Here is a 27,259-nt window from a genome sequence, read left to right on the forward strand (position 1 = left end):
AGAACAGCATTAGGAGGGTGGAATAGGACTAGAGCCGCTGTGAGCAATTCAGATATAAAGATTAAAGTAGTGTGGTTGCCATGTTAGTTCATTTGAATGGCAACTTTTGCTCATTCTATTCTGAACTAGAAAGGGGAGACCTTATTTTGTGTGGTGTTTAACCTTTTTTTTCCCTGCTATAAATCAAAGGTGTATTGGATGGAACAAGAAAATAAATGTAGGCCCAAGAAGAAGAGAAGCCCGAAAGTAGTGAGGTATAGTTTGAGGGTAGAGTGTGAGTCTGTAACCAGCCACCAGCACTGATAAACATCTTGAAATCCATATTCAAAAGATTTGTCCAGCAAAGTTTGGGACTTTAAATATTTCCCCCTGCTGACCAGATAAGTCGTCATCTGGCTAAAACTTACCTGGGGGTGTAGTTTAAACTTAGTTGGGTATCATCACTACTCACATGCCTGGCTAAGTCTGCACATGGTCTAGGGAAACATTGACCCAGATAACTTTTATACCTAACCAACTATATTCAGATACAGCCAGTTAAGTAAAACAAAACCAAAAATAATAGCCAAGGCCCTATCCTCCACCCCCAAAATAAATCAAAAGAATGTCAGCCCCTGATCTCCCCTTAATCCTCAAAAATAATGAAGCAAGGCTGAGCCGAGCTCCTGGCCATGCCCAGATAGTGCTGGCAGGGCCTGCATGCCAGCCCTCCTTTACTGCTTGTTTCTACTTATCTGACTAGCTAATCCCAATAAATTTTACCCTCGTGTGGCTAAATGTACCCAAATATGTGCCACTGAATATTTAGGGAAAGTTATCCAGGTAACGCTGCTGCTCACCAGCCTCTCTGCAGAAATGAAGACCTGCCCATAGTCTGAGCAGCACCGTTCATAGTCACTCTCCTTGCAGAAACAACCCTCGCATTTGGCAAAACAGCTAGACAGACTCTTCTGAGCCATGGGCCAATGACACAGGCCCTTCGGATTTCATTCCAGATAATTTCTGACTTTAGTACTGTCCATATGGGATATTTGTGCTCTTGCCCACTGTAACAGTAATGGTGTACATTGCATTGTCATCAATCATGTGACGAATTGTGTGTGTTTGTTTGCAGCGGTTTGTTGTGTTTCTAAGAAGAGTGCAGATCACAACACTACCAATGCGGATGGAGACGGTAAGGGCCAGATCTCTTCTTGTGGTATACATGACCCTCAGCAGAGCACAGCGAGTGAGGGAGATGAGGTTAATGCATGGCAGACTGCTATAGAGCATGCAGATGCCCAAGTATGTCAATACAAAAGAGAGAATCTGTCTGGTTTTTTTTTAGTTTGAAAGCTAATTGCTTCTCTAACCTTAATGTCTCTCTGCAGATGAGGAGATGATGACTACAGAACTGGCCCCACCCTCTTCTGCAGAGATGACTGAACTGGGCAAGTGTCTAATGAAAAAGGAGGTAAGCTTCAGTGTTGAGAGCTGATCTGCCTACTCTTAGGCAGAGAATGAGCTGGTGGTGCCCAGAGGAGATCTCTACCCACTCAGGTGGAGGATGAACTGATCTCTGCCAACTCAGGGAACGAGCTGGTGGTACCTGACGCTGACTTCTGTCTACTCTTAGGCAGAGAATGAGCTGGTGGTGCCCAGAGGAGATCTCTACCCACTCAGTTAGAGGATGAACTGATCTCTGCCAACTCAGGGAACGAGCTGGTGGTACCTAAAGCTGACTTCTGTCTACTCTTAGGCAGAGAATGAGCTGGTGGTGCCCAGAGGAGATCTCTACCCACTCAGTTAGAGGATGAACTGATCTCTGCCAACTCAGGGAACGAGCTGGTGGTACCTAAAGCTGACTTCTGTCTACTCTTAGGCAGAGAATGAGCTGGTGGTGCCCAGAGGAGATCTCTACCCACTCAGTTAGAGGATGAACTGTTCCTGTTCATACCAGATCAGTCCAGACTCCTAGGTTTTGCCTCCCTGCCAGTAGATGGACACAGAACGTTTTATTGACAGTGTACATAAGAGTGTGCCACCTGCAGTCCCTCAGTATTTCTCTGTCTCCAGAAGATAGTAGATGGTGTAAAATCTGCAGTCTGGAGAGGAAAAATAAATTAAAGGTCAATAACATTTCTGGATCCTCCCAAGGGGTTGAGGCGGACGAGTGGGGGTTTGATGACCCTTTTGGTAGCTCGATCTGATGATCTGTGGGGTGACCATCTAATGGTCCAGATACCTCATCCCCCTCGAGACAGTGTTGGAACCTGCCGGTAGTTCTCCACTGCAAGCCCACTGGTGCAGGGAAGTATCCCTTTTGTGCTGTTTCTCCTGGGCTGGGTCGCTAAAGTTTGGCAAATAGAGTAGAGGCGGATATAGCTAGTGGTCTGGCTCTCTTCTGAACTGCCAAGCAGCCTGTGCTCCTAGAATCAGAACCTCTGCACCAAAGGAAAGTATTAGCTTCTGTGTCTTTCTTTGTTTTCAGCTAGTTTAAAAAAAAGGAATTTCCTAGCGTGTAGCAGATGGACTCAGGACCAATGGGTTTAGTGTACTCCTCATAGCAGTTGGAGACAGATCAGATTTCAATCTGATGTCAGCCCCTAGTACATATACCCCTGCAGGAAGTGCAGCTCTTCAGTATTTTCCATCTCCATAGCAGTTAGGGACTATCTGCACACTTTCACAGCGTTAGAACAAAATCAACAGAGAAAACCCAATTTCGGATGAAAACCTACCTCTGAAGACGAGCCCCGCTCTCCTGCGGTAATACCCTCAGGTCCCTCCCCCAGTTGAGAATTCCCGAGGTGATTTCTGTGGTCCCTCGGAGGTGAGCCTCGGTCCGGCGGCCGAATTGCAGCAAGGACCTAGCCCCCAATCTCTGGCATGGCTGAGAGGCAGCAGGTGCACCCTCGAGCGCGGCGGTGAAGGTATTTGCCCTCTCCCCCCGCAGCCAGAGACCGCCCGGAACAAAACCCAGGAAGCGCCGAAGACAAGGTAAGGTAGAAATCTTCAGCATAGACTCCGAGGTTCGAGGAGTCGCACAGGTCGCCGGCCAGGACCAGTGCCACCGGGTTGATCCGCCCTAGCAGGACCAGGCCCCGGTTAGTTCCAAGGGTCTTCCCACGTGGAAACCCTCCGAGGTGGTCGCCATATTGACCCTATTCGCCGCTCTGTCCGCCGTCTCGATCCGGGCGCACAAGACCAGCTAGGCGCACAAAATACATGTGCACATAAAGTTACATGCACAAGGGCCGCGCGCATAAGATATACGCGCATCGCGCCTCTCGGGCTGGGCGCACACCTACGCTCACAACCCGCACGCACATCTTAGACGCGCCGGAGCGCATAAGGGTTTGCATGCCTATAGCGATGGCACCACGGGAAACGGAGCTCAAGGCCTCTGCCCAGCATGCCATATCAGAGCCGCACAAAGCGAAGAAGCCAACGCCCTGTGCGCTCAGTGCGAGGAGGCCCTGGGAGATCCAGTCCAAGGCCAGTCCCACCCAAGGCCGAGTACTAGCTCCTCAGTGAGTACCCCGGACCTAGCAAATTCCAGCAGGACACCCCTCAGAATGGGACCCCCAGGGACACAACGCCCCTTAGCTTGGGCCCAGCGTCTATCTCATGGGTGGAATTCTTCAAAGGGCTATACACCTTCGTCCACATGCAGACAGAGCCTCCGGCTAAACAGCCACAGCCTCCACCAGAAGACCTTTATCCCTCAGGCCCCTCTAGACCTAGACAAATATTTCCACTGCCCAGAAGCCCCACCTATGGGGACATGGACAACTCTGAAGAGGAAGCAGAGCCCCTAGAAGAGGGGGAACTCCCCCCGGGGACAGAGCCTCACCGAAACATGAGATGCTTCTTCACCAAGGACGAGCTCCCAGACCTGGTCACCCACAGCCTGAAGGAGCTCGCTATCCCGGGCACAAGTGCTTCACGGGAGCCTAAGACGAATCCCCTACTAGAGGGACTCCGCCAGACCTCTCGCCATTTCCCTCTCTTACAAGCCGTCCAGCAGCTAATTGACCTGGAATGGCGTGCTCCAGAGTCCACATTCAAAGGGGGACCAGCCATTTAACCCCTGGACCCAGCGGCCAAAGATCTTCTGACATGCCCAAAAGTGGATGCCATGATCTGTGCGGTCTCGAAGCGCACTACTGTCCTAGAGGAGGGAGGAGCAGCGCTCAAAGATGCTCAGGACCGGCGTCTGGAATCCATCCTTAAACAGTCCTTTAACATCGCCGCTATGTCCCTACAAATAGCGGCCTGCTGCACCGTAGTGACACATGCCTGCCTATCTCAGACCAGGAGCAACACCCCTGGGGAGGCCATGGAACCAGCAGTATCATTCCTTGCGGACGCTGCTTCCGATCTGGTGCGCACAGCGGCCAGAGAAGTGTCATCAGCTGTGGCTGCCAGGAGACAACTCTGGCTCCGAAGCTGGTCGGCCGACGCATCTTCCAAAACGCGTCTCACAAGGATGCCCTTCAAAGGATCCCTTCTGTTCGGCAGCGAACTAGAAAAACTGGCCAACAAATGGGGCGAGTCCCCATTGCCGCGCCTACCGGAGGACAGGAATAAGAGAAACCGGCGACCCTTCCCCCGGACCTCCAGGGGTAGAGGTTCACAGCGCTTCAACCCATATAGAAGCAACTATCAAGCGCCCCGCCCTATGGGCAGGAACCAGTCCTTTCGGAACAAGTACAACAAGAGAGGGAACCAGCTAGGGTCCAGGCCCCAGCCACACCCCACAATGAGATTCAGCTGACCTGTCCAAGGGAAGAAGCCATAGGGGGAAGACTAGCCCTATTCTACCACAGATGGGTTGAGATAACTTCAGACAAATGGGTCCTAGCCATCATTCGAGAGGGGTACTACCTGGATTTCCTACGAACCCCTTCAGACAAGTTCGTGGAATTCCCCCTGCCACGACCTCTCCAAGAGGGTGGCAGTGGAAGCTACACTGACCAGACTACTGGCCCTCGAGGCCATAACCCCAGTGCCTCCACAAGAAATAAATACTGGGCATTATTCCATTTATTTTATCATCCCCAAGAAAGAGGGGACGTTCAGGCCCATCCTGGACCTCAAGTCTGCCACCTGAGGATTCCCCGCTTCTGCATGGAAACCCTACACTCCGTAATAAGGGTGATACAACCGGGAGAGTTCCTCACATCCCTGGATCTTTCAGAGGCTTACCTTCACATCCCGATTCATCAGGAACATCAGCGCTTCCTACGATTCAAAATCCTGGACCGTCACTACCAGTCCAGGGCACTACCCTTCGGGTTAGCCACAGCACCCCGGACGTTCACCAAGATCATAGTGGTGGTGGCGGCAACACTGAGGAAGGAAGGAATCCTTGTACACCCTTACCTAGACGATTGGCTGATCAAGGCGAAATCCCCAGAGGAAAGCCACCAAGCAACCAACAGAGTCAAAACCTACTGGAGAGCCCACACAGTCGCTAGAATACCTAGGAGTCCGATTCGACACCAAAGAAGACAAGGTTAGCCTGACTCCCACAAGGAGATCAAAACTGAGGAACTGCTTACAAATCCTGCTGAGTGAACCTCGCCCCACAGCATGAGATTACCTAGAAGTCCTCGGTCTGATGGCATCCACACTGGAAGTAGTGCCATGGGTGCGAGCTCACATGAGACCCCTACAGCGCTCACTTCTGTCGCGATGGAATCCACTGTCTCAGATCTATGCCGTTCGTCTATCACTCCTGGGCAGGGTCCGGACCCAGTTACGGTGGTGGCTGCAGGGCAGCCACCTGAACCAGGGGACAAGGCTATCTTCAACCTGGACCCTGCTCACAACAGACGCCAGCCTACAAGGATGGGGAGCACACTGCGAGGAGTTAACCGCCCAAGGGCAGTGGAACGCAGAAGAGACTGGATGGAACATCAACCGCCTAGAAGCGCGGGCGGTCAGACTAGCCTGCCTATGATTCACTCACAGACTCCGAGACAAAGCAGTCAGAGTAATGTCGGACAACGCCACGACAGTGGCCTACATCAACCATCAGGGGGGACCAGAAGCCAACAGGTGTCTCTGGAAATCGACCCCCTAATGTCGTGGGCGGAAGTAAACCTCCAGGAGATCTCAGCCATCCACATCTTTGGGAAAGACAACATCACGGCGGACTACCTCAGCAGAGAAAGTCTAGACCCGGGAGAATGGAAGCTGTCGCCCGCAGCTTTCCAAATGATAGTGAACCGGTGGGGGACACCAGACATGGACCTTCTGGCAAACCGGTCCAACGCCCAAGTACCCAGGTACTTCAGCTGCAGGCAGGAACCTCAGTCCCAGGGGATCGATGCACTGGTACAGACCTGGCCACAGGGGGACCCTATCATACGCCTTCCCGCCGTGGCCCCTATTGGGCGCAATCATTCACAAGATACAGCTACACAGGGGACTAGTGCTTCTGGTGGCCCTGGACTGGCCAAGAAGACCGTGGTACGCAGACATGAGAAGACTACTAGCAGGGACCCCCCTGCTACTGCCTCCTCACAGAGACCTGCTTCAACAAGGACCAATCCTCCACGAGGATCCAGCTCAATTCTCTCTTACGGCCTGGCCATTGAGAGGGCTCGCCTGAGAAAGAGCAGATACTAGGGGGCTGTAATCGACACCCTGCTCCGAGCACGCAAGTTCTCCACATCTTTAACGTACATAAGGATTTGGAGAGTATTCGAAGCCTGGTGCAAAGGCCACGACATCATACCACGCTCAATTAAAGTTCCCGTGATCCTGGCATTCCTGCAGAAAGGGCGACAGAAGGGTCTGTCCCTCAACTCCATCAAGTTACAGGTGGCCACATTGTCATGCTACGGCTCCAAGAGCGAGGACGACACATAGCTTCTCACCCGGACGTTTCACGCTTCCTGAAAGGAGTCAAACACATCCGCCCACCACTAAAGTGGCCGGTACCTCTTTGGAATCTCAACCTGGTCTTGGATTTTCTAGCAGGAGCCTCCTTCAGGCCTCTCCGAGGTCTGTCCCTCCGCCTGTTAACTTTAAAGACAGCATTCCTGCTGGCAGTTTGTTCAGCCCACCGCATTTCGGAACTACAAGCACTGTCCTGCCGCGAGCCGTTCCTCAGGCTCACCCCAGGAATCATCCAGCTATGCACGGTCCCTTCGTTCCTTCCCAAAGTGTTGTCACGCTTCCATCTCAACCAAACCATCTCGCTACCATTGCCGGATGAGTTGAAGAATTCGGAAGAGGCTCATAGTCTACGCCACCTCAACATCGGCAGACTCCTATCCAGATACCTGCAAATGTCGGAACCCGTACGAAAAACGGACCCACCTATTTGTCCTTCACAGCGGGAAGAGACAAGGGGAAGCGGCCTCTTGGGCAACCATAGCCCGCTGGATCAAGGAAGTCATCAAGGCGGCCTACGTAGAAGCAGGCAAGCCACAGCCTTTACAGGTCAAGGCCCATTCTACTAGAGCCCAGGCAGTGTCCTGGGCAGAAACCAGAACGCTGTCACCCGCCGAGATTTGCAGGGCGGCGACATGGTCCTCCATCCACACCTTCTCCAGATTCTACCACCTGGATGTTCAGGCTCGGGAGGACACGGCATTTGCAAGGGCAGTACTAAGTGGGTCACGGGCAGCCTCCCACTCGGTTCAGCTTTTATACATCCCACACGGTTCAGCTTTTATACATCCCATTGGTCCTGAGTCCATCTGCTACACGCTAGGAAATGGAGAAATACTTACCTGATAATGTCGTTTTCCTTAGTGTAGACAGATGGACTCAGCATCCCACCCTTGGCTGCCGTTACGCATGGAATTTCGAATGAATCAAGGGTAAGCCATATTTTCATTCACCTAGGACACTCACCCTACCGGGTGTCGACACTTTCTGGTTGAGTATAGTGGCGGACTCCAGCTATAGCTATATTCAGATCAAGTTATAAAGTTTAACCAAGTTATAAAGTTAGTCAAGTTAATCAAATTAGTCAGTCACACATATACTGAAGAGCTGCACTTCCTGCAGGTGTATATGTACTAGGGGCTGACGTCAGATTGAAATCTGATCCATCTCCAACTGCTATCAGGAGTACACTATACCCATTGGTCCTGAGTCCATCTGTCTACACTAATGAAAACAAAATTATCAGGTAAGTAATTTCTCCAATAGTTAAAGGAATCTGTGCAGAACTAGGGTTCTGGATGGGAGCTACCTTAGCAGTTCAGAGCTCAGCAATGGAGTTTTAATAACATAAGAAATTGCCATGCTGGGTCAGACCAAGGGTCCATCAAGCCCAGCATCCTGTTTCCAATAGTGGCCAAACCAGGCTACAAGAACCTGGAAAGTACTCAAACACTAAGAAGATCCCGTCAACTTGATCAATAGCAGTTAATGGACTTCTCCAAGAACTTATCCAAACCTTTTTCAAACCCAGCTACATTAACTGCACTTACCACATCCTCTGGCAACAAATTCCAGAGCTTAATTGTGCATTGAGTGAAAAAGAATTTTCTCTGATTAGTCTTAAATGTGCTACTTGCTAACTTCATGGAGTGCCTCCTAGTCCTTAATAATCCGAAAGAGTAAATAATCGATTCACATCTACCCGTTCTAGACCTCTCATGATTTTAAAGACATCTATCATATCCCCCCCCCTCAGCCGTCTCTTCTCCAAGCTGAACAGCCCTAACCTCTTCAGCCTTTCCTCATAGGGGAGCTGTTCCATCCCCTTTATCATTTTGGTTGCCCTTCTCTGTACCTTCTCCATTGCAACTATATCTTTTTTGAGATGCAGCGACCAGAATTGTACACAGTACTCAAGGTGCGGTCTCGCCATGGAGCGATATAGAGGCATTATAACATTTTCCATTTTTTATTCACCATTCCCTTCCTAATAATTCCTAACATTCTGTTTGCTTTTTTGACTGCTGCAGCACACTGAGCTAACGATTTTAAAGTATTATCCACTATGATGCCTAGATCTTTTTCCTGAGTGGTAGCTCCTAATATGGAGCCTAACATCGCGTAACTACAGCAAGGGTTATTTTTCCCTATATGCAACACCTTGCACTTGTCCACATTAAATTTCATCTGCCATTTGGATGCCCAGTCTTCCAGTCTTGTAAGGTCCTCCTGTAATGTATCACAATCCACTTGTGATTTAACTACTCTGAATAATTTTGTATCATCCGCAAATTTGATAACCTCACTCGTCGTATTCCTTTCCAGATCATATATATATATATATAAATATATATTGAAAAGCACAGATCCAAGTACAGATCCCTGAGGCACTCCACTGTTTTCCACTGAGAAAATTGGTTAAAAGACAGAAAACAGAGAGTAGGATTAAATGGTCAGTTTGTAATCCAAGAAAGGACATCACCTCCTATCCCATGACTTTTTAGTTTTCTTAGAAGCCTCTCATGACGGACTTTGTCAAACGCCTTCTGAAAATCCAAATACACTACATCTACCATTTCACCTTTGTTCACATCTTTATTAACCCCTTCAAAAAAATGAAGCAGATTTGTTAGGCAAGACTTCCCTTGGGTAAATCCATGTTGACTGGTTTCCATTAAACCATGTCTTTCTATATGCTCTACGATTTTGATCTTGAATAGTTTCCACTATTTTTCCCCGGCACTGAAGTCAGGCTCACTGGTCTATAGTTACCCGGATCGCCCCTGGAGCCTTTTTTTAAATATTGGGATTACATTGGCCACCCTCCAGTTTTCAGGTACAATGGATGATTTTAATGATAGGTTACAAATTTTAACTAATAGATCAGAAATTTCATTTTTTAGTTCCTTCAGTACCCTAGGATGCATACCATCTGGTCCAGGTGATTTGCTACTCTTTAGTTTGTCAATCTGGCCTACTACATCTTCCAGGTTCACAGTGATTTTGTTCAGTTCGTCTGACTCATCACCCCTGAAAACCATCTCCGAAACTGGTATCTCCCCAACATCCTCATTAGTAAACACAGAAGCAAAGAATTCATTTAGTCTTTCTGCAGTGGCCTTATCTTCCCTAAGAGCTCCTTTAACCCCTCTGTCATCTAATGGTCCAACCGACTCCTCACAGGTTTTTTGCTTCGGATATATTTTAAAACGTTTTTATTATGAGTTTTTGCCTCTATGGCCAATTTCATTTCAAATTCTCTCTTCGCCTGTCTTATCAATGTTTTACACTTAACTTGACAATGCTTGTTTTATCCTATTTTCTTCAGATGGATCCTTCTTCCAATTTTTGAAGGATGTTTTTTTTGGCTAAAATTGCCTTTTTCACCTACCTCTTTTAACCATGACAGTAATCGTTTTGCCTTCCTTCCACTATTCTTAATGCGTGGAATACATATGGACTGCGCCTCTAGGATTGTATTTTTAAACAATGTCCATGCCTGTTGAACACTTTTAACCTTTGCAGCTGCACCTTTCAGTTTTTTTCTAACTATTTTCTTCATTTTATCAAAGTTTCCCTTTTGAAAGTTTAGTGTTAGAGCTGCAGAATTACTTATTGTCCCCCTTCCAGTTATTAGTTTAAATTTGATCATGTTATGATCACTGTTGCCAAGTGGCCCTACCACTGTTACCTCTCTTACCAAATCCTGTGTTCCACTAAGAATTAAATCTAAAATAGCTCCCTCTCTTGTTAGTTCCTTAACCAATTGCTCCATGAAGCAATCATTTATTACATCCAGGAACTGTGTCTCTAGCAAATCCTGATGTTACATTTACTCAGTCAGTATTGGGGTAATTGAAATCTCCCTTTATTATTGCACTGCCAAATTGGTTAGCTTCCCTGATTTCTCTTAGCATTTCATCATCTGTCTGACCATTTTGTCCAGGTGGATGGCAGTATACTCCTATCACTATACTCTTACCCAACACACATGGGATTTCTACCCATATATATTCTACTGAGCATTTTATTTATTTATTTATTTTATTTATTTATTATTTTTATTATACCGAGTTTCATGATATGAATCACATCAACCCGGTTTACAATTAACAATGTGAATAACTGCAGAGAGTAACATGGTAGAAACATTTCCCAATTCGACATCAAATATAATAAGAAACTTAACAAATAAAAACATTATAACAATATTTAGGATGTGAGAAAGTTACAAAAAAACAAGGAAAAATAACTAGGAACTGAAAGGGGAGGAAATTAAAGAAAGAATATTAACATTTTAGCCAACTGTATCAATTAATAAATATGTATAAAATTATAAAATATAGATGGGTAGGAAAGATTGACCAAATATGAATTGTTGTGAAGTATAATAATATGTTGTTGTCACTGCGTGTGAAGTTAGTGGGTTTTTGTTACAGTTCACTAACTTTTGTGTTTATGCTGATGGGTGGAGAATTTAATCCAGTTCTGGGAATGCTTTTTTAAAAAGCCAAGTTTTTAGTCTTTTCCTAAAAGTTAGAGCGCATGGTTCTTGTCTTAAGTCTGGGGGGATGGAGTTCCAAAGGATTGGACCTGCAGATGAGAGAGCTCTTGAACTGTAGGATTTGTGTTGGTAGGTTTTGGCATGTGGAACCTGTAGTGATTCTTTGTAGTGTTCCCTGATGGGTCTGGCAGATGTGTGTTTTTTAAAAGGGATTTGTAGGTCGAGTTGAGTGTGTTGATGGATGTTTTTGTAGATAATCATGATGGTTTTGTACATAATTCTGAAGTGGATCGGTAACCAATGAAGGTCTTTGAGGATGGGGGAGATGTGGTCAATTTTCCTGGAGTTTGTGAGGATTCTGGCTGCAGTGTTCTGTACCATTTGTAGAGGTTTGGTGTAGGAAGCTGGGAGGCCTAGAAGTAAAGAATTGCAATAATCTAGTTTGGAGAAGATTATTGCTTGTAGGATTGATCTAAAGTCATGCGCGTGGAAAAGTGGCTTTATTCTTTTCAGAATATGTAATTTGTGGAAGCAGTCTTTGGTAGTTTTGTTAATGAATGGTTTGAGGCTAAGACGGTTGTCTAAGATGGCTCCTAGATCTCTTACATGTGTGGTTTGTAGAATGGTTGGAGGCTTTGAAAGTGTGTTGTTGTTTTCAGGTGCTATAAGGAGATATTCCGTTTTCGACGCATTAAGGATTAGGTTAAGGCTGTTAAGGAGGTGTTTGATTTCTAATAGGCAACTATCCCAGTATTCCATTGTTATCTTGATAGATTCTTTTATAGGGATCACAATCTGTACGTCGTCAGCGAAGAGGAAGTGTTTCAGTTTTAATTTTGTTAATAGTTGACAAAGAGGTAGCAGGTATACATTGAATAGAGTGGGTGAAAGGGATGAACCTTGTGGCACCCCTCTGGTGGAGGGGTGATATTGTGATTCTGTATTATGAATTTTGACCCTATATCCTCTGTTTTCCAGGAAGGTTTTGAACCATGTTAGTGAAGTAGCTGTCACTCCGATATTTGCTAGTTGTTTTAGAAGGAGGTGATGGTTGACGGTGTCAAAGGCTGCCGAGAAGTCGAGGAGGATTAGTAAAAATGCTTTGCCTTTGTCAATTCCGGAGAGGAGGAAGTCTGAGAGTGAAAGAAGTAGTGTTTGTGTGCTTGCAGCTTTACGAAAGCCATATTGGTTTGGAGATAGAATTCCGTGATCTTCCAAGTAGTTGGAGAGTTGTGTATTCACCAATTTTTCCATTATTTTGGCTATGAATGGAAGGTTGGAAATAGGGCGGAAGTTATTGGGATCGCTTGGATTTAGATTCGGTTTTTTTAAGAGGGGTTTGATTGAAGCTGTTTTTAGTTCATCTGGGTAGATACCCTGGGACAGTGAACAGTTTATAATTTCGGCAAGTGATTTTGATATAGTATCAGGAATGAGAAGTAGCATTTTGGAAGGAATTTGATCGAAGGGGTGTGATGAAGGTTTCATTTTCTTCAACACCGATTGTATTTCTGTGACAGTGATGGGTTCGAATGCGTTAAGTTGGATATCTTTGTTAGGGAGAATGTGTGTGAAATCTTGAGAGCTAGTGGTTGGTGGCAATTGATTGATGAGGTCAGAGATTTTTTTGCTGAAATGAAGAGCCAGTTCGTCTGCTTTGGTCTGAGAAAGTTCTGGTGGTATATCCGGAGTGATAGGTTTAGTGAGATTAGAGATGAAGGCGAATAAAGCTTTTGAGTCAAAGATGAGGTGATGAACCTGACGGGCATAGTAGTCTCTTTTTGTTTTCTGTATACTGTTTTTGTATTGGTGGAGTGTACGTTTGTAGTCAGAGACTGAGGCCGGTGAGGGGGCTTTGCGCCATTTTCTTTCTTTCTGCCGAAGTAGTTGTTTGAGATTTCGCAGTTCATCATTAAACCAGGGTTGTCTTTTGGATGCCTTTGTAGAGTGTTTTTTGGTGGTCAGTGGGCAAAGTGTGTTTGCTACTGATTTTGTTATTTTGGACCAAGATTGAAGAGCGGAATTCGGTGTAGAAACATCGATGGACGGTAGTTCTGGGGCTAAAACTTTGCTGAGGAGTTCAGAGTTACATGTTTTTCTGTAGACGAAGGAGGGTCTTGTGTCAGGTTTGAAATCTGGTTGTGGTAGGGAAAAGCTGGTGGAGATTAAGGAGTGGTCTGACCAATGGACTTGTTGACAGTCAGGTTGAGTTGTTTGAGAAATGCCGGCATTTGTAAAGAAGAGATCGAGTGTGTGTCCTGCTTTGTGAGTGGGTTTGTTGATTTGTTGTTTGAAACCCATAGCGGACATTGCGGTGAGGAAGGCTTCGCAGTTCGTTGAAAGGGGAACTTTGTCAACATGTAAGTTGAAGTCGCCCAAGATTATAGCTGGGGAGTCAAGGTTTAGGTGTAAAGTTATAGTTTCTAGAATGGGAGAGGTGTCTGACTCTAGAAGGCCTGGAGGGGCGTAGACTAGAAGGATTTGCAGATCTTCTGATTTGAACAATCCTAGTTCTAATTTGGTATTTGTGTTAATAGGATAGAGTGTGAACCTCAGGGATTTTTTAGCAGCTAGAAAGATACCCCCTCCTCTTTTTTTTTGCCTTGGGATAGAGAAGAAGTCGTAGATCTGTGTTGGTAGTTGGTTAATGAGTGCGATGTCAGTGGGTTTGAGCCAAGTTTCTGTTATGGCGCAAAAATCCGGTGTTGAGTCCAGCAGTAGGTCATTAAGTATTAAAGTTTTGTTGGTAAGTGATTGTGCGTTAAATAGGAAGATGGTAAATAAGGTGTGTAGATAATTAGTCTCTTGTATGATCTTATCCTGTTGGAATCTATACCCTATTACTGTATAGCCTATTACTGTATGGCCTGCGTATCCAGGTAGAAAAATTGCCTCCCAACCCCAATTTTTCCAAGAGGGTGAACAAGTAGTCACAATGGACGAAGTCGAATGCTTTTTCAGCATCTATCGTAAGAAGGGCCATTGGGACATGAGTGGTCTGCGCCTGCCAAATTAAACTTAATGACGTGGCGGACATTATCCGTAGCGAGCTTCTCTCGCATGAAACTGGTTTGGTCTGGATGGACCTGAACGCACAAGCTACAGTTAACTATGACTCCGGCATCAAAGAAGCACAAGTGACACTCCCTTTGTGCTGCCTGCCATATTAGAACTGTATAGTCTGACCTAGAATTCTTCCTGTGTCAGCACTGTGAGGAAGCCCAGGGAGGACTGGACTCTCAGAACTTCTCCAACCCTGCCCCGACCTTATCTGGTAGCACCCAGGTTCTGAGCAATCCCGGGGCTGCGTCCTCCCTGGGAGAGGGCAGTTCAGAGGCTCCTGGGCTAGGTATGGACCCGGCAACCTTTTCTTGAGTGAAATTCTTTCAGGGTCTTCAAGCCTTTGTTCAGGCGCAGTCAGATGCTGCCCCATCTGGGAAGGCCTTGTCCTCCCTCCCAGCCCTATCAGCGTGCCTCGCCAAGGGGTATCCCTGACAGGGACCCAGACACCACGGGCGACGATGGGGATGCAGACTCATTGGAGGATGGGAAAATCTCCCCAGGTCTGGAGCCATACCGGACCATGCTACGGTTTTACTGCAGAGATGAATTGCTGGCCCTGATCTCTCAGACCCTGAAGACTCTGGGACTTCCTGGTACAAGACCCTATGTTAGAATCAAAGAGGAATTCCATCCTGGGGTGTCTACTGAAAGCCTCTTGCTATTTCCCAATGCTGGAAGCATCCAGGAGTTAGTTGACGAGAAGTGGAATGCCCCAGAAGCCATTTTTAAAGGAGGTTGGGCTTTGGAGGCTTTGTACCCTCTGGACCCAGTGGCTAAAGAACACCTGCATTTCCCGAAAGTGGACGCCTTGGTCTGCACCATCTCGAAGCGAACAACTATCCCAGTAGAGAGAGTAGTGGCCTTGAAGGATGCACACGATAGTCGGTTGGAGTCCATCCTTAAGCAAGCCTATGACGCGACAGCATTGACACTGCAGATCACTTCCTGTTGTGCCCTGGTGGCTTGTTCGTGTCTTCTTCTCTCTCTCGAGAGGCAGATAGCTCAGGTTCACATCCCAGAGAGGCGATGGAGCCCGCTGTGGCCTTCCTAGCGGATGCAAGCTCTGACCTAGTGGTAACTCGGCCAGAGGAGTAACCTCAATGGTGGCAGCAAGAAGACATCTATGGCTGTGAGATTGGTCAGCGGACGCGACCTCTAAGACAAACCTCACAAAGATGCCCTTTAAGGGATCCCTTCTATTAGGAAGCAAATTGGAAAAGCTATCCAGTAAGTAGGGTGAATCTCCAGTGCCTCAGCTACCGGAAGATAAGAAAAAGAGGTCACAGCACCCCTCGCCCATGAGGGGTTGGCCCACTGGCTCCCCCGTGCTTCCGGCCCTACAGAAACTAGTCATTTCAGCTATCTCTGCCCTCGGGAAGGTCTCAGTACTTTCGGAGCCGACCATCAAAAAGAGGAACTGGATCGGACTCAGGTTCGACCTGAACTTCCAATGAAGTCCAATGAACTTCCCAATGAAGTTTGGCCGAGCCATCCACAAGGAGATGGGGGGGCAACTTATCCCTCTTCTATCAGAGGTGGGTCGAGATCACGTCAGACAAATGGGTACTGGATATCATACGAGAAGGATGCACTTTGGAATTTGGCATCATTACTCAGAATGTGTTCATGATATCACCTTGCCACTCCCAGTACAAAAAACTGGCAGTGGAATCCACATTGTTAAGGTTCCTCAGTTTCAGGGCTGAAACCCTGGTACCCCAGGAAAATCAGGGTGGTGTTCTATCTATTTCATCCTACTCAAGAAGGAGGGTTCATTTTGCCCCTTCCTGGATCTCAAGAGCATCAGTCGTCATCTGCGGGTAATTCACTTCCGCATGAAAACTCTTCACTCCATCATAATGGCCGTACAACTGGGAGAGTTCTTAACATCCCTGGACCTCTCTGAGACCTTCCTTCATAACCCAGTCCGTCAAGACCACCAGCGTTTCCTACGCTTTGTGGTACTGGGCTGCCATTATCAGTTCCAGGCATTGCCCTTCGGCCTGGCAACCAGCCCCCAGAACATTCTCCAAAATTATGGTGGTCGTAGCGGCAGCACTGAGGAAAGAAGGGATCCTGGGAGTCCGGTTCGACACCAAGCAGGACAAGGTCTTCCTCCCTCCCTTGAGGATAAGGAAACTGATGTGCCAAGTGTATCTGACAAACACAATGAGCCCCGAGGTGTAGCGCTATCTCCAGGTCCTCTGTCTGATGGCATCAACCCTGGAGGTAGAACCGTGGGCGAGGGCACACATTTGGCCACTCCAATGCTCCCTGCTGTCACATTGGAACCCATTGTCTCAAGACTACTCGATTTGCCTCCACCTACAATGGAAGTATGTTCTCGGTTCCAGTGGTGGCTACAGGAAGTGCATCTAAGCAAGGGTGTAAGTCTGTCCCCACCAAACTGGCTAGTCCTCATGGCGGACACGAGCCTCCGAGGGTGGGGAGCCCACTGGCAGGAATTGACAACCCAGAGGCAGTGGACCATGGAAGATGCATGCTGGAACATAAACTGCCTGGAAGCCCGAGCTGTCAGATTAGCTTGTCTGTAGTTCATCCACAGGCTCCAGGGACAAGCAGTCCATGTGATGTTGGACAACGGTAGCCTACATCAACCGCCAGGGAGGAACCAAAAGACACCAAGTGTCTTTGGAGATAGACTCCCTTATGGAATGGGTGGGGTTAAATCTACGAGGGATCTTGGCCTCCCACATCGTGGGAAAAGACAACATCAGAGCAGACTTTCTCAGCAGGGAGAGTCTGGATCCAGGGGAATGGGTGTTGTTGACCAGAGCCTTCCAGCTCCTAGTAGATCGCTGGGGCCTCCCATCCATCGACCTACTAGCCACATCTCACAGTGCGAAGTCCCCCGATTCTTCAGTCACAGAAGAGATCAGCTCTCCCAAGGGATCAACGCCCTTGTCCAGAACTGGCCAGAGGAGGACTTACTGTATGCCTTCCTTCCGTGGCCTCTGCTGGGCAAGTTAATTTGCAAGATCGAACGCCACAGAGGATTAGTCCTTCTGGTGGCCCTGGATTGGCCCCGATGTCCATGATATGCAGACATGTGGAGGCTTCTGGTGGAGAACCCCATATGCCTCCCCCAACACAGGAACCTTCTCCAACAAGGTCCGATCCTTCTCAAGGACCCCACTCAGTTTTGTCTTATGGTTTGGCCCTTGAGAGGGCTCACCTGACGAAGTCTGGATTTTTGGGACTGTAATCACCACCTTGCTCCATGCGCGGAAGTTCTCGATTTCTCCAGTGTACATGCAGATCTGGAGAATATTTGAGGCCTGGTGCGAGGAACGCGGGGTGCCCCCTTAAACAATCAAGATTCCCATGATTCTGGAATTCTTAGAGAACAGCCTGAGCAAAGGACTGTCCCTCAGCTCCTTGAAGGTCCAGGTGGCGGCTCTCTCCTGTTTCAGAGGTGGGGTGAACAGAGCCCATCTGTCAACACATCCAGACTTCGCCTGTTTCCTAAAAGGAGTTAAACACCTCCGACCACCCTTAAAGTGGCTGGTCCCCCTATGGAACCTCAATCTAGTATTGGACTTCTTAGAAGGGCATTCCTTTCAGCCACTGCGCACTTTGTCTCTGTGCCTGTTAACACTGAAGACTGTATTCTTGGTGGCGATATGCTCGGCTCGTCGCATCTCTGAACTACAGGCGCTGTCATGTTGGAAGCAGTTCCTCCAGTTGACTCCAGGAAAGTTGCAGCTTCGCACCATCCCTTTCTTCCTGCCAAAGGTAGTCTCTGAGTTTCACCTGAACCAGTCCATTTCCTTACTGTCCCTAGATAGACACAAGGACTCGGAAGTCTACCACCTCCTACACCACTTAAACATCAGTAGACTGTTAGAACGGTATCTAGAGCTTACAGAACAGGTGCGCAAGATGGACCACTTGTTTGTTCATGGAGGAAGGAACAAGGCGAAGCAGCTTCGCAAGCTACCATAGCTCATTGGATCAAGGAAGTGATCGTGGGAACTTATGTAGAGGCAGGGAAGTCTTTACTTCTTCAGGTTAAAGCTCATTCCACTAGGGCCCAGGCAGCGTTGTAGGCAGAAGCTAAGCTACTGTCTCCCATCGATATCTGCCGAGCAGCGACATGGTCTTCTTTGAACACCTCCAGGTTCTAACGCCTGGACGTCCAAGCCCGAGAAGACGCAGCCTTTGCCAAGGCAGTGCTAACCGGACCACAGGCAGCCTCCCGCCCCGTTCGGGAGTAGCTTTTGTACATCCCATTGGTCCTGAGTCCATCTGGCTACCCGCTAGGAAATGGAGAAATTACTTACCTGATAATTTTGTTTTCCTTAGTGTAGACAGATGGACTCGGCATCCCGCTCATGGCTGCCCAAGAACAGTGCCAAGGAATCGCACAAGACTCTCAATCCTAAAGAGGTTATCAGTAAGCAATCACTCTATCCCTAGATCTGGGCATCTGTAATACTGCTGGGATTCAGCGCTTATGTTTGGTTGTGTACAGTTACGGTCACCAGTTTTAATCAAGTTTTTAATTAAGTTCTTCATCAAGTTATTAATTGTATTCGTTTTTCAATAGTAGGTCCACAATGGCTTTTGAAGAGAATACTGAAGGGCTGAGGACACTGCAGGGGGAATCTAGGGTGACGTCAGCTTTGAAATCTGACTCCATCTGCTGGCAGGGGAGCACATAAACCATTTGTCCTGAGTCCATGTGACTACCCTAAGGAAAACAAAATTATCAGGCAAGTAATTTCTCCATTTATCAAGTTGAGGGCAGGGAAGGTACAATGGTGCTGTGTTCCCTTTTTATGTCCCAAAGAAATCAGAAGGCTTTAAACTAATTAACATGTCAAAAAAGAGATGTTTAATTATACAAGCAGCCAGACCAGGGGATTATCTGTGCTTACTACACCTACTATATGCCTTGTATGCATTTCAATAACAGCCAATTAAAAATCGGCAATTAGAATTTTGCTGTGAATGTCCCGTGTTTGTCCATTTGCCTCTCCTGTTGCAATATTTATTTGGGCATTGTATATACCGTCGCTCCAAAAGAAGATCCCCCTCCCCAACCAAATTTTGGACTTTCCTTTACTTCCCCACAGCTAAGGATCCTTTGTGCGTATATCAAGCTTTCTTCAGTTCTCATCCATCAAACTCTGAAGAAATATATTCTGATATTGCTCTAGGCCTTTGAGCCTCAGGAAAAGATATGCTTTGGTGTATTGTTTATAATTCTGAGTTATTTAAATGTCAGAGAAAAGTGGATCTTTTACTAGAAGATGAATAATTTGTAATGGCTTTCTTCATTTTATCTGGTTTAACAAATTTTGTGGTAGGTTATTGCTGCATATCCAAGCCGACTGTAAAGCAGATTTGTTTGAAATTATATTCTGCTTATATTGGAAAATCTATTGTAAGTGGATATAAGTGTGCGATTTTAAGGATATGAGCTGCATTGTGGTTTCCTCCTCCTGCAGGACGTATGCATGGCCGTGCTCATCACAGCATTCACATCTCTTTCTTGGAGAGACACACTGTCCTGCCAGAGAACCACTACCCAGCTCTGCTGGCCCCTTCTCAGGCAGGTATGGCGCATCTCGGAATGACCCGGCTTTCACTCGCTCTCCTAACCTTTTCTCGATTTCTTTCCTACTATTTTCATTGATTCTTATTGGGCACACTGCCTATTTTGTGAACTGATTTCATATCAAGTTATAATTCTGTTTTCCATGCGACGTGGTTTCTTTTGATTATGATATTGAACCTTATTAAATAGATAATAATACCTGCGTATGGAGCAGAAGCAAAATCCACTGGATAGGATTCATATATCCCCAGGTATGGAGCAGAAGGGATATGTCAGCCCCTCGCTCCTCCCTGGTATAGTGCATGTGTACACAAGTACGGACCAGAAGGGACTCCCAGGATACAGTGCATGTCTGGAGATGAAGGGGAGCTCATGGGTGGCCTTGTGTATCCAGAAAGAGGACCTGTGAGGTAGGGTATGTGTTTCCCAGAGTACAGGCAGGAGGAGTCCCCAAGTATGCAGCAGTTGGCGCCTTATGGGACTTGGGTGTATGAAGCCTAACCCTGTTGTACAGGTAATATTGAGATTAAGGATTGTGGTGTTTGCACTGTCTCTTTTCTCTCCTGTTATAGGTGATTGCGGGGTCTCTCCTGACTGACGTTGTTACGTGGTTTTTCATCAGCGTTCTGAAAGGCTTACAGATGCATGGGCAGCATGATGGCTGCATGGCAGCTCTTGTTCACCTTGCATTCCACATCTATGAGACCCTGGTAAGACGGGGAATGGAGAAAAGCACGTGGTCTGTAATGCACTGGTCCTTGTCATCTGGGCACGTTGGCAGGAGCCAGGCATTAGGACCTGTAACCTTTGCATGCTCGCATGCCCCGCTAATCTTTCCTGTTTCTCTCACTGCTTTTAACCTGTCTGACTTTCCTCAGCGCCCTCGCTACCCCGAATTGAAGGCAGTGATGGAGCAGATCCCAGACATTCAGAAGGAATCCCTGGAGCAGTTTGATTCCAAACTGTTAAATCCAACACTGCAAAAAGTTGCAGATAAGAGAAGGAAGGAGCATTTCAAGCGTCTCATCTCAGGCTGCATCGGGGTAAGGAGAGTAATTCTTGTTGCTGTAATAGGGCAGTCATTGCTCGGCCAGCAAGCTCCACAAAATGTGTCCATCTGCAGCCAATGCTTGCATACATGGACAGTGAGGGAGCCTGGTGCTAGCATAGGAGAGGGCAGTGTCAGTGATCCCCTGCACTCGGTGGGGGAGGGTGTCGGTGCTCCTACGCGCCCTCTGGGGCCTGAGAAGGGAGCACTGCGCTAGCTTGGGGAAGAGATTGGTGACAGTGGGGGGGGGGGGACAGTGAAGGAGCCCTGTGCTAGCCTACCGAGGAGAGAGGTGGAGAACAGTATCAAGATGGCAATACAAGAGTTTTTCTCTCTTTTGGGGCATTCCTCAGCACTGTGGGAGAATGAGTAAAAATGGGCCTATGTTTGTGTCTCTGCCCCCATCTGCAGAAACCCCTGGGCGAGCAGTTCCGTAAGGAGGTACACATCCGAAACCTGCCCTCCCTCTTCAAGAAGTCCAAGGCATCGCTAGAGGTGGAGCAGTCTGTGGAGAGCAGCGAGGAAGAAGGGCTGTCCGTTCTCTTCCAAGCCTGAGCACACACCGCACCTGGCTCGTCTTCTTTCCAAGTCTCTTACCTCCTTTCTGCACCCTCATCCGCATTTCCTCTTTTACCTTTTCATGACTCAGTACTTGCACCTTTTACCCAAGCTCTTGCTGATTTTCTGCCAACAGAGTTTGTAAGTTAAAAATCACAGCAGTGGAAGTAGCTCCTGAGTCTGGCTGGAAGGTTTGGAGGACTGTGATTGAAGATCAGGATATGAGGAAGAGGCTGGGGCATCAGTAAAATGAATTCTGAGCTCCATTACCAATCACTTACCCTGCTATATCTGTATTTGCAAGAGGGAAGGTTTAGAATATCCAGATATCTTTGTAAGCCTGCCCAGTCCCAAAACACTAGGCTACAGCTCTGCATCCACAGCTGATCATCAAACCCTTTTGGAGAGGAGCAGTAAGTGAGGGAGAGGCTCAGAATGCAGGCTTTCAGCACTTCTCGTCCGACTCCTTTAGCTCTCATCAACACTAGCTGCTTTCTCTCCCTCCCCCTCTGTGATCCTGATTCCATCATCTCCCCTGGGGTGAGACCTTGGCCCTCATCCCCTGCTTGATCTGCTTTCCCTTCTCCCTTTCACACACGAGAGGGGGAAGTGTGTATTTATTATGTCGGTGACATTTTTAACATATTTTGTGATTCCATGCTAGAAGCAAAACAATGATTTTTTTTATGCTCTTTTAAATACTTTTTTGTAGTAATGTCAGATTGACTTTATGGATTTGTGTTATACCTCAGTGTCAGTAAAAGTCATTTCTGTTTAATACAGGTGGTAAAGAGAATTCCTTTCTTCCTGTGCTGCAGAGAGAGAATTTCTCTTCAGGTCCTATTAAATGGCATGAATAAAGGACCATCGTGGCTCTGGCAAATGGTGACAGCCAGCAAATGTTGTAGGTGGGAGTGACTGCTGAAAAAAATAGTCCACAGTCCCAGCTAATTCAAATATTTCATTCTCTGACTCCTAATATTTATCACCAGTACCCCATTTTGTTTCTTGTAAACTAACTGTGCTGGATTGGATCTCCTCTGGAACTAAATTTTGTAATTTTACTCAGTAACACAGCTGATCTGGATCACAGAACATGTAAACAGGACATTTGAAGGATATTTTAAGTTAAATTCTTCCCCACTGTTCACTATACTCTATTGGAAATATAAGAATGTTTCCTTCTTGCTTGCGTAGTACATATAATATCTAGAAATATTCAGATTTTCTGCCCTATGAATATCAAGTCTGCTGAAAATACATTCAAATTATTAAATTTATCTGGCTGCAGCATGAGGGTGACCATGCTGCAACCAGATAAACCATCACTTTACAGTATCTCTGGCAGATTTCTACCTGGCTGATCCCCTCCCCTTCTCTCCCACAATACATGAGAACACCTCAGGATTTTCTGAAGCAGCAGTTCCTGTATTATACCCAGATCAGTCCAAACAAGTGGGTTTATGCATCCCTACCAGCAGATGGGAGGCAGAGAACAAAACTTTGGGACGCTGCTACATAACTGAGAGTGCCAACTATTTATTTTTATATACCGACATTTGATCTTAGATATCACATCGGTTTACATTCAGGTACTGTAGGTATTTCCCTATCCCCAGAGTGCCACCTGCAGTCTCTCAGTATTTCTCTGTCTCCAGCAGATGGTAGATGTGAAAAACCTGCAAGCCTGATTGAGAGTTGGCGTTTGGATGTTAGAAGTTGGAGCAGCTCTTCTAGATGTTAGGTTCCTTTGTGGGCCATCCCTTGAGTGGAGCCGGGCAAATGGGGTTTGAAACCCCTGGCTGTGCTAGCCCATGATACCGGAGACTCTGGCTAGGAAGGGGGTAGGAGTCAAGAGATCCAGGATGCATCATTCCAGCTCGCCCAAAAGATAGAGGATGGCATCGGAGAGCGTATTGGTGGATTTCTTGACACGCCTAGGGCTGCACCATGCCGGGGCGGGTTAACATTCCAGGGACCAGGATGATTCGGATGAGTCTCCGGATCCAGCGTCACCACAGGGGGCGGATCCGCACGGACATCCTGATGGGGATCAGCTGCCACATTCTGATTTGAGTAAGGATGATCCAGATCTTGATGAGATTGAGGGTCTTCTCCCTCCGGAAGGCCCTGTGGAGTAGCAGGATAAACTCCGGGGAGAAATTGTCCAGCTCGTCCATCCCCTGAGGGAGGAGGTTGTCCCCTGAATCTGCTCCGTCCTCATGGTCGCGCCCGGTCAAAGAGGCCTTTCTGGAGTCCCAGTGTTTGTCTCGCAGCAAAAGGGGTGCAGTAGAACAGACTCTGCAAAGGTTCTAAGCTTAGAGGTCATCACTCAGGTTCCGTTGAGCGAACAGGGACGGGGGAGGTACTCCATTTATTTTGTGATGCCAGAGGAGGAGGGCACTTTCTGCCCCATTTTGGATTTGCAAAAGATAAATGTAGCCTTGCGAGTACCACGTTTTTGGATGGAGACACTATGTACAGTAATAGCAGCAGTCCAAAAAGAATTCCTCACATCCCTGCATCTGACTGAAACCTATCTGCAAATTCCCATTCAGGAAGACCATCAGAGGTTTCTCCATTTCATGGTGTTGGGACGACACTTCCAGTTTCGGGCTCTTCCCTTTGGGTTGGCTAAGGCTCCCCGAACCTTCACAAAGGTGATGGTAGTCGTGGTGGCAGCCTTGAGACAGGAAGGGATTCTGGTATATCCATATTTGGACGATTGGCTTATTTGGGCAAAGACAAAGGAAAAGTGTGGTCGGTCAGTGCAGCGTATGATGATCACCCTCAGTTCTCTGGGGTGGGTGATCAATGTGACGAAGAGACACCTGGTTCCATCCAAATCATTGGAGTATCTAGGGGCCCATTTTGATACCCACCAAGGCAGGGTGTTCCTGTCAGCAGACAAATTGACAAAGTTGCAAGTGCAGCAACTCTTGAGTCTGTCAGTTCCGAAGGTCTGGGACTACCTACAGACTACCTACCTCCTCTTTGGATTTGGTTCCATGGGCTTTTGCTCACATATGTCCTTTACAAAGAGCACCTTGTCCAGGTGGAATCCATTGTCAGAGGAGTATCATCTGCCGTTGCCTCTGCAAGGAGAACCCAGACCCAGTCTTTCGTGGTGGCTATTGAGGAGTGACCTGGAGCCCCCGGGTTGAGATGTGGTCACCACAGATACCAGCCTCAAAGGCTGGGGGAGCAGTGTACCTGGGTCGGTCTGCCCTGGGGATTTGATCAACGGTGGAAGCATCCTGGTCATCAATCGTCTGGAGACGAGGGTGGTGCACAGAACCCTGGAGCCATTCTTGCTGGTGGTCCAGGGACGTATGGTGCGAGTGTTTTCAGACAATGTGATGACAGTGGCATACATCAATTAACAAGGAGGAACGAAGAGCTGGGCTGTAGCTCAGGATACTCAACTATTGTTTGTGTGGGCAGCGTGTCATCTCGAGGGAATTGCAGCCTCACACATTGTGGAAGTGGACAAAGTGCAGACGCATTTCCTCAGCAGGCAACAGCTAGATCCTGGGGAGAGGGAACTGTCCCTGAAAGCCTGGAATCACATTTGTGCCAGGTGGGGTTTTCCTCAGTTGGATTTCATGGCGACACGAGCCAGTGCAAAGACGACAAGATTCTTCAGTCATCAAAGGGAGCCCAGGTCGGTAGGACTTGATGCCCTGGTATGCCCGTGGCCAACCAGGATTCTTCTGTATGTGTTTCCTACATGGCCACTCATTGGTCAAGTGTTGAGGCGGAAAGAGGTGCATCCAGGGAGCATGGTGCTAGTGGCGCCGGAGTGGCCTTGTTGTCCATGGTTCACAGATCTGGTGTATCTGGCGATCGGGCATCTGCAGTTGGCTCATCTAGACCTGCGACAAAGACCCATATTTTTGGATCAGGAGGATCACTTTTGTCTCGTGGCTTGGCTTTTGAAAGGCGGCAGTTGCGCCTGAAGGGATATTCCGAACCAGTGATCTCCACTATGTTTCAAGCTAGGAGACCACCTACGTCTTTGGCGTATGGTAGGATTTGGAAATTTTTTGATTCCTAGGGTCTACAACAGGATCTGGACCCATTATCTGTGGAAGTTCTGCACACTTTGTCCTTTCTACAACGAGGCTTGCCCAAAGGCCTAGCCTATAGTTCGCTTCACGTTCAGGTGGTTGACTTGGGTTGTCTTCGGGGCAAATTCCAGGGAAGGTCTTTGGCCACTCATCAGTGTTGTGCATTTTCTGAAGGGGGTTAAGCATTTGCAGCCTCCAGTTTGGAAGGTGTGTCCGAATTGGAACCTCAGTCTGGTCTTGCGCTTACTTTGCAGTGCCCTCTTTGAGCCCTTAAGACGGTCCTTGGTGAAGGATTTGACATTGAAGACTGTTTGTTTTTCCTGATGGCTGATGGTTTGGCCAGGTGGATTTCCGAGCTTCAGGCACTTTCTTGTCAAGATCAATTTCTGCATATTGCAGAGGACAGGGTGACCTTACGTATGGTTCCCTTCTATTTGCCGAAAGTGGTGTCTTCCTTTCATGTGAATCAGACGGTTGAGCTGCCGCTCTTTCCGGATTAGTCGTGTGGGTCTCCTCAGGATAGGGATCTGCATCTCCTGGATGTGCATCTCAATGTGTTGCATTATTTGAAAGTCACTAATAGTTTTTGGAGGTCAGATCATCTGTTTGTGGTGGTAGGCGGAGCAAGAAGAGGCAAGAAAGACTCTAAGGCCATGATTTCTAAATGGCTGAAAGAGACCATTTGTTCAGCCTATATTTCTAAGGGTCGTGAAGTTCCAGTGGGTCTCAAGGTGCATTTGACTTGGGCATAAGCAACCTCCTGGGCGGAGTGACAGTTGGTGTCTCCTCAGGAGATATTGTAGGGCTGAGGTGTGGTCTTCGTTACATACCATCACTAAGCATTAATGTTTGGATGTTGGAGCGCAGGAAGATGTGTCTCTTGGTGAGAGTGTGTTGAGAGCGGGACTTTCGGCTGCCCGCTCAGTACAGGGGTGCTTGGGAACATCCCACTTGTCTGGACTGATCTGGGTATGTACAGGAAAGGAAAATTGGTTATCTGCTAATTTCCGGTCCTGTAATACCACAGATCAGTCCAGAGACCCACCCATTGTTGCAGTCAAAAGACTGAATTTCCTGGTGAAGGATAGCCAGTGTACATACTTCTGGTGCATTTTGTTGTCACACGGTTTAAAAAAAAAGTTGTATTTCCTTTTCTGAGTAAGTGGTTAGCAGGATTTTGCCTGGTATTGTTTGGCTTGCCAGTTCAGGGGTTTTCAACCCTAGGTAAGATTTTTTTCCTGTTTGCCCTAAAAAAAAGGGGGAAATAGGGGCCTACTTTTTGGCTTGGGTACATGTCAATACTGAGGGACTGCAGGTAGCACTATGTTATGTAGCAGTGTCCCAAAGTTTTTGTTCTCTGCCTCCATCTGCTGGTAGGTATGCATAAATCCTCTTGTCTGGACTGATCTCTGGTATTACAGGAACAAAAATTTAGCAGGTAAGAACCAATTTTCCTTTCTTGAGATACACCTAGCTGGTCAGGTTTTAGGATATCCACAATGAGTATATGCACACAATGGAAGCAGTGCATGCAAATCTATCTC

The 27,259-nt window shown here is 47.4% G+C and overlaps 1 protein-coding gene across 2 annotated transcripts in view; it reads left to right on the forward strand.

Moving 5' to 3' along the window:
* XPO5 (exportin 5) overlaps positions 1-22,423 on the forward strand; it is a 404,361-nt gene extending 381,938 nt beyond the window's left edge. For both annotated transcript variants that reach the window (XM_029592834.1, XM_029592835.1), the window contains 6 exons: positions 1,115-1,174; positions 1,371-1,453; positions 19,930-20,037; positions 20,612-20,749; positions 20,918-21,082; positions 21,499-22,423. In XM_029592834.1, the coding sequence (XP_029448694.1) occupies positions 1,115-1,174; positions 1,371-1,453; positions 19,930-20,037; positions 20,612-20,749; positions 20,918-21,082; positions 21,499-21,642 (698 nt within the window). In that variant the 3' untranslated portion in view covers positions 21,643-22,423. The remainder of the gene's footprint in view (positions 1-1,114; positions 1,175-1,370; positions 1,454-19,929; positions 20,038-20,611; positions 20,750-20,917; positions 21,083-21,498) is intronic.
* The last annotated feature ends 4,836 nt before the right edge of the window (positions 22,424-27,259 follow it).

Source organism: Rhinatrema bivittatum, chromosome 3 (genome assembly GCF_901001135.1).
Source record: "Rhinatrema bivittatum chromosome 3, aRhiBiv1.1, whole genome shotgun sequence".
Taxonomy (NCBI): Eukaryota; Metazoa; Chordata; class Amphibia; order Gymnophiona; family Rhinatrematidae; genus Rhinatrema; species Rhinatrema bivittatum.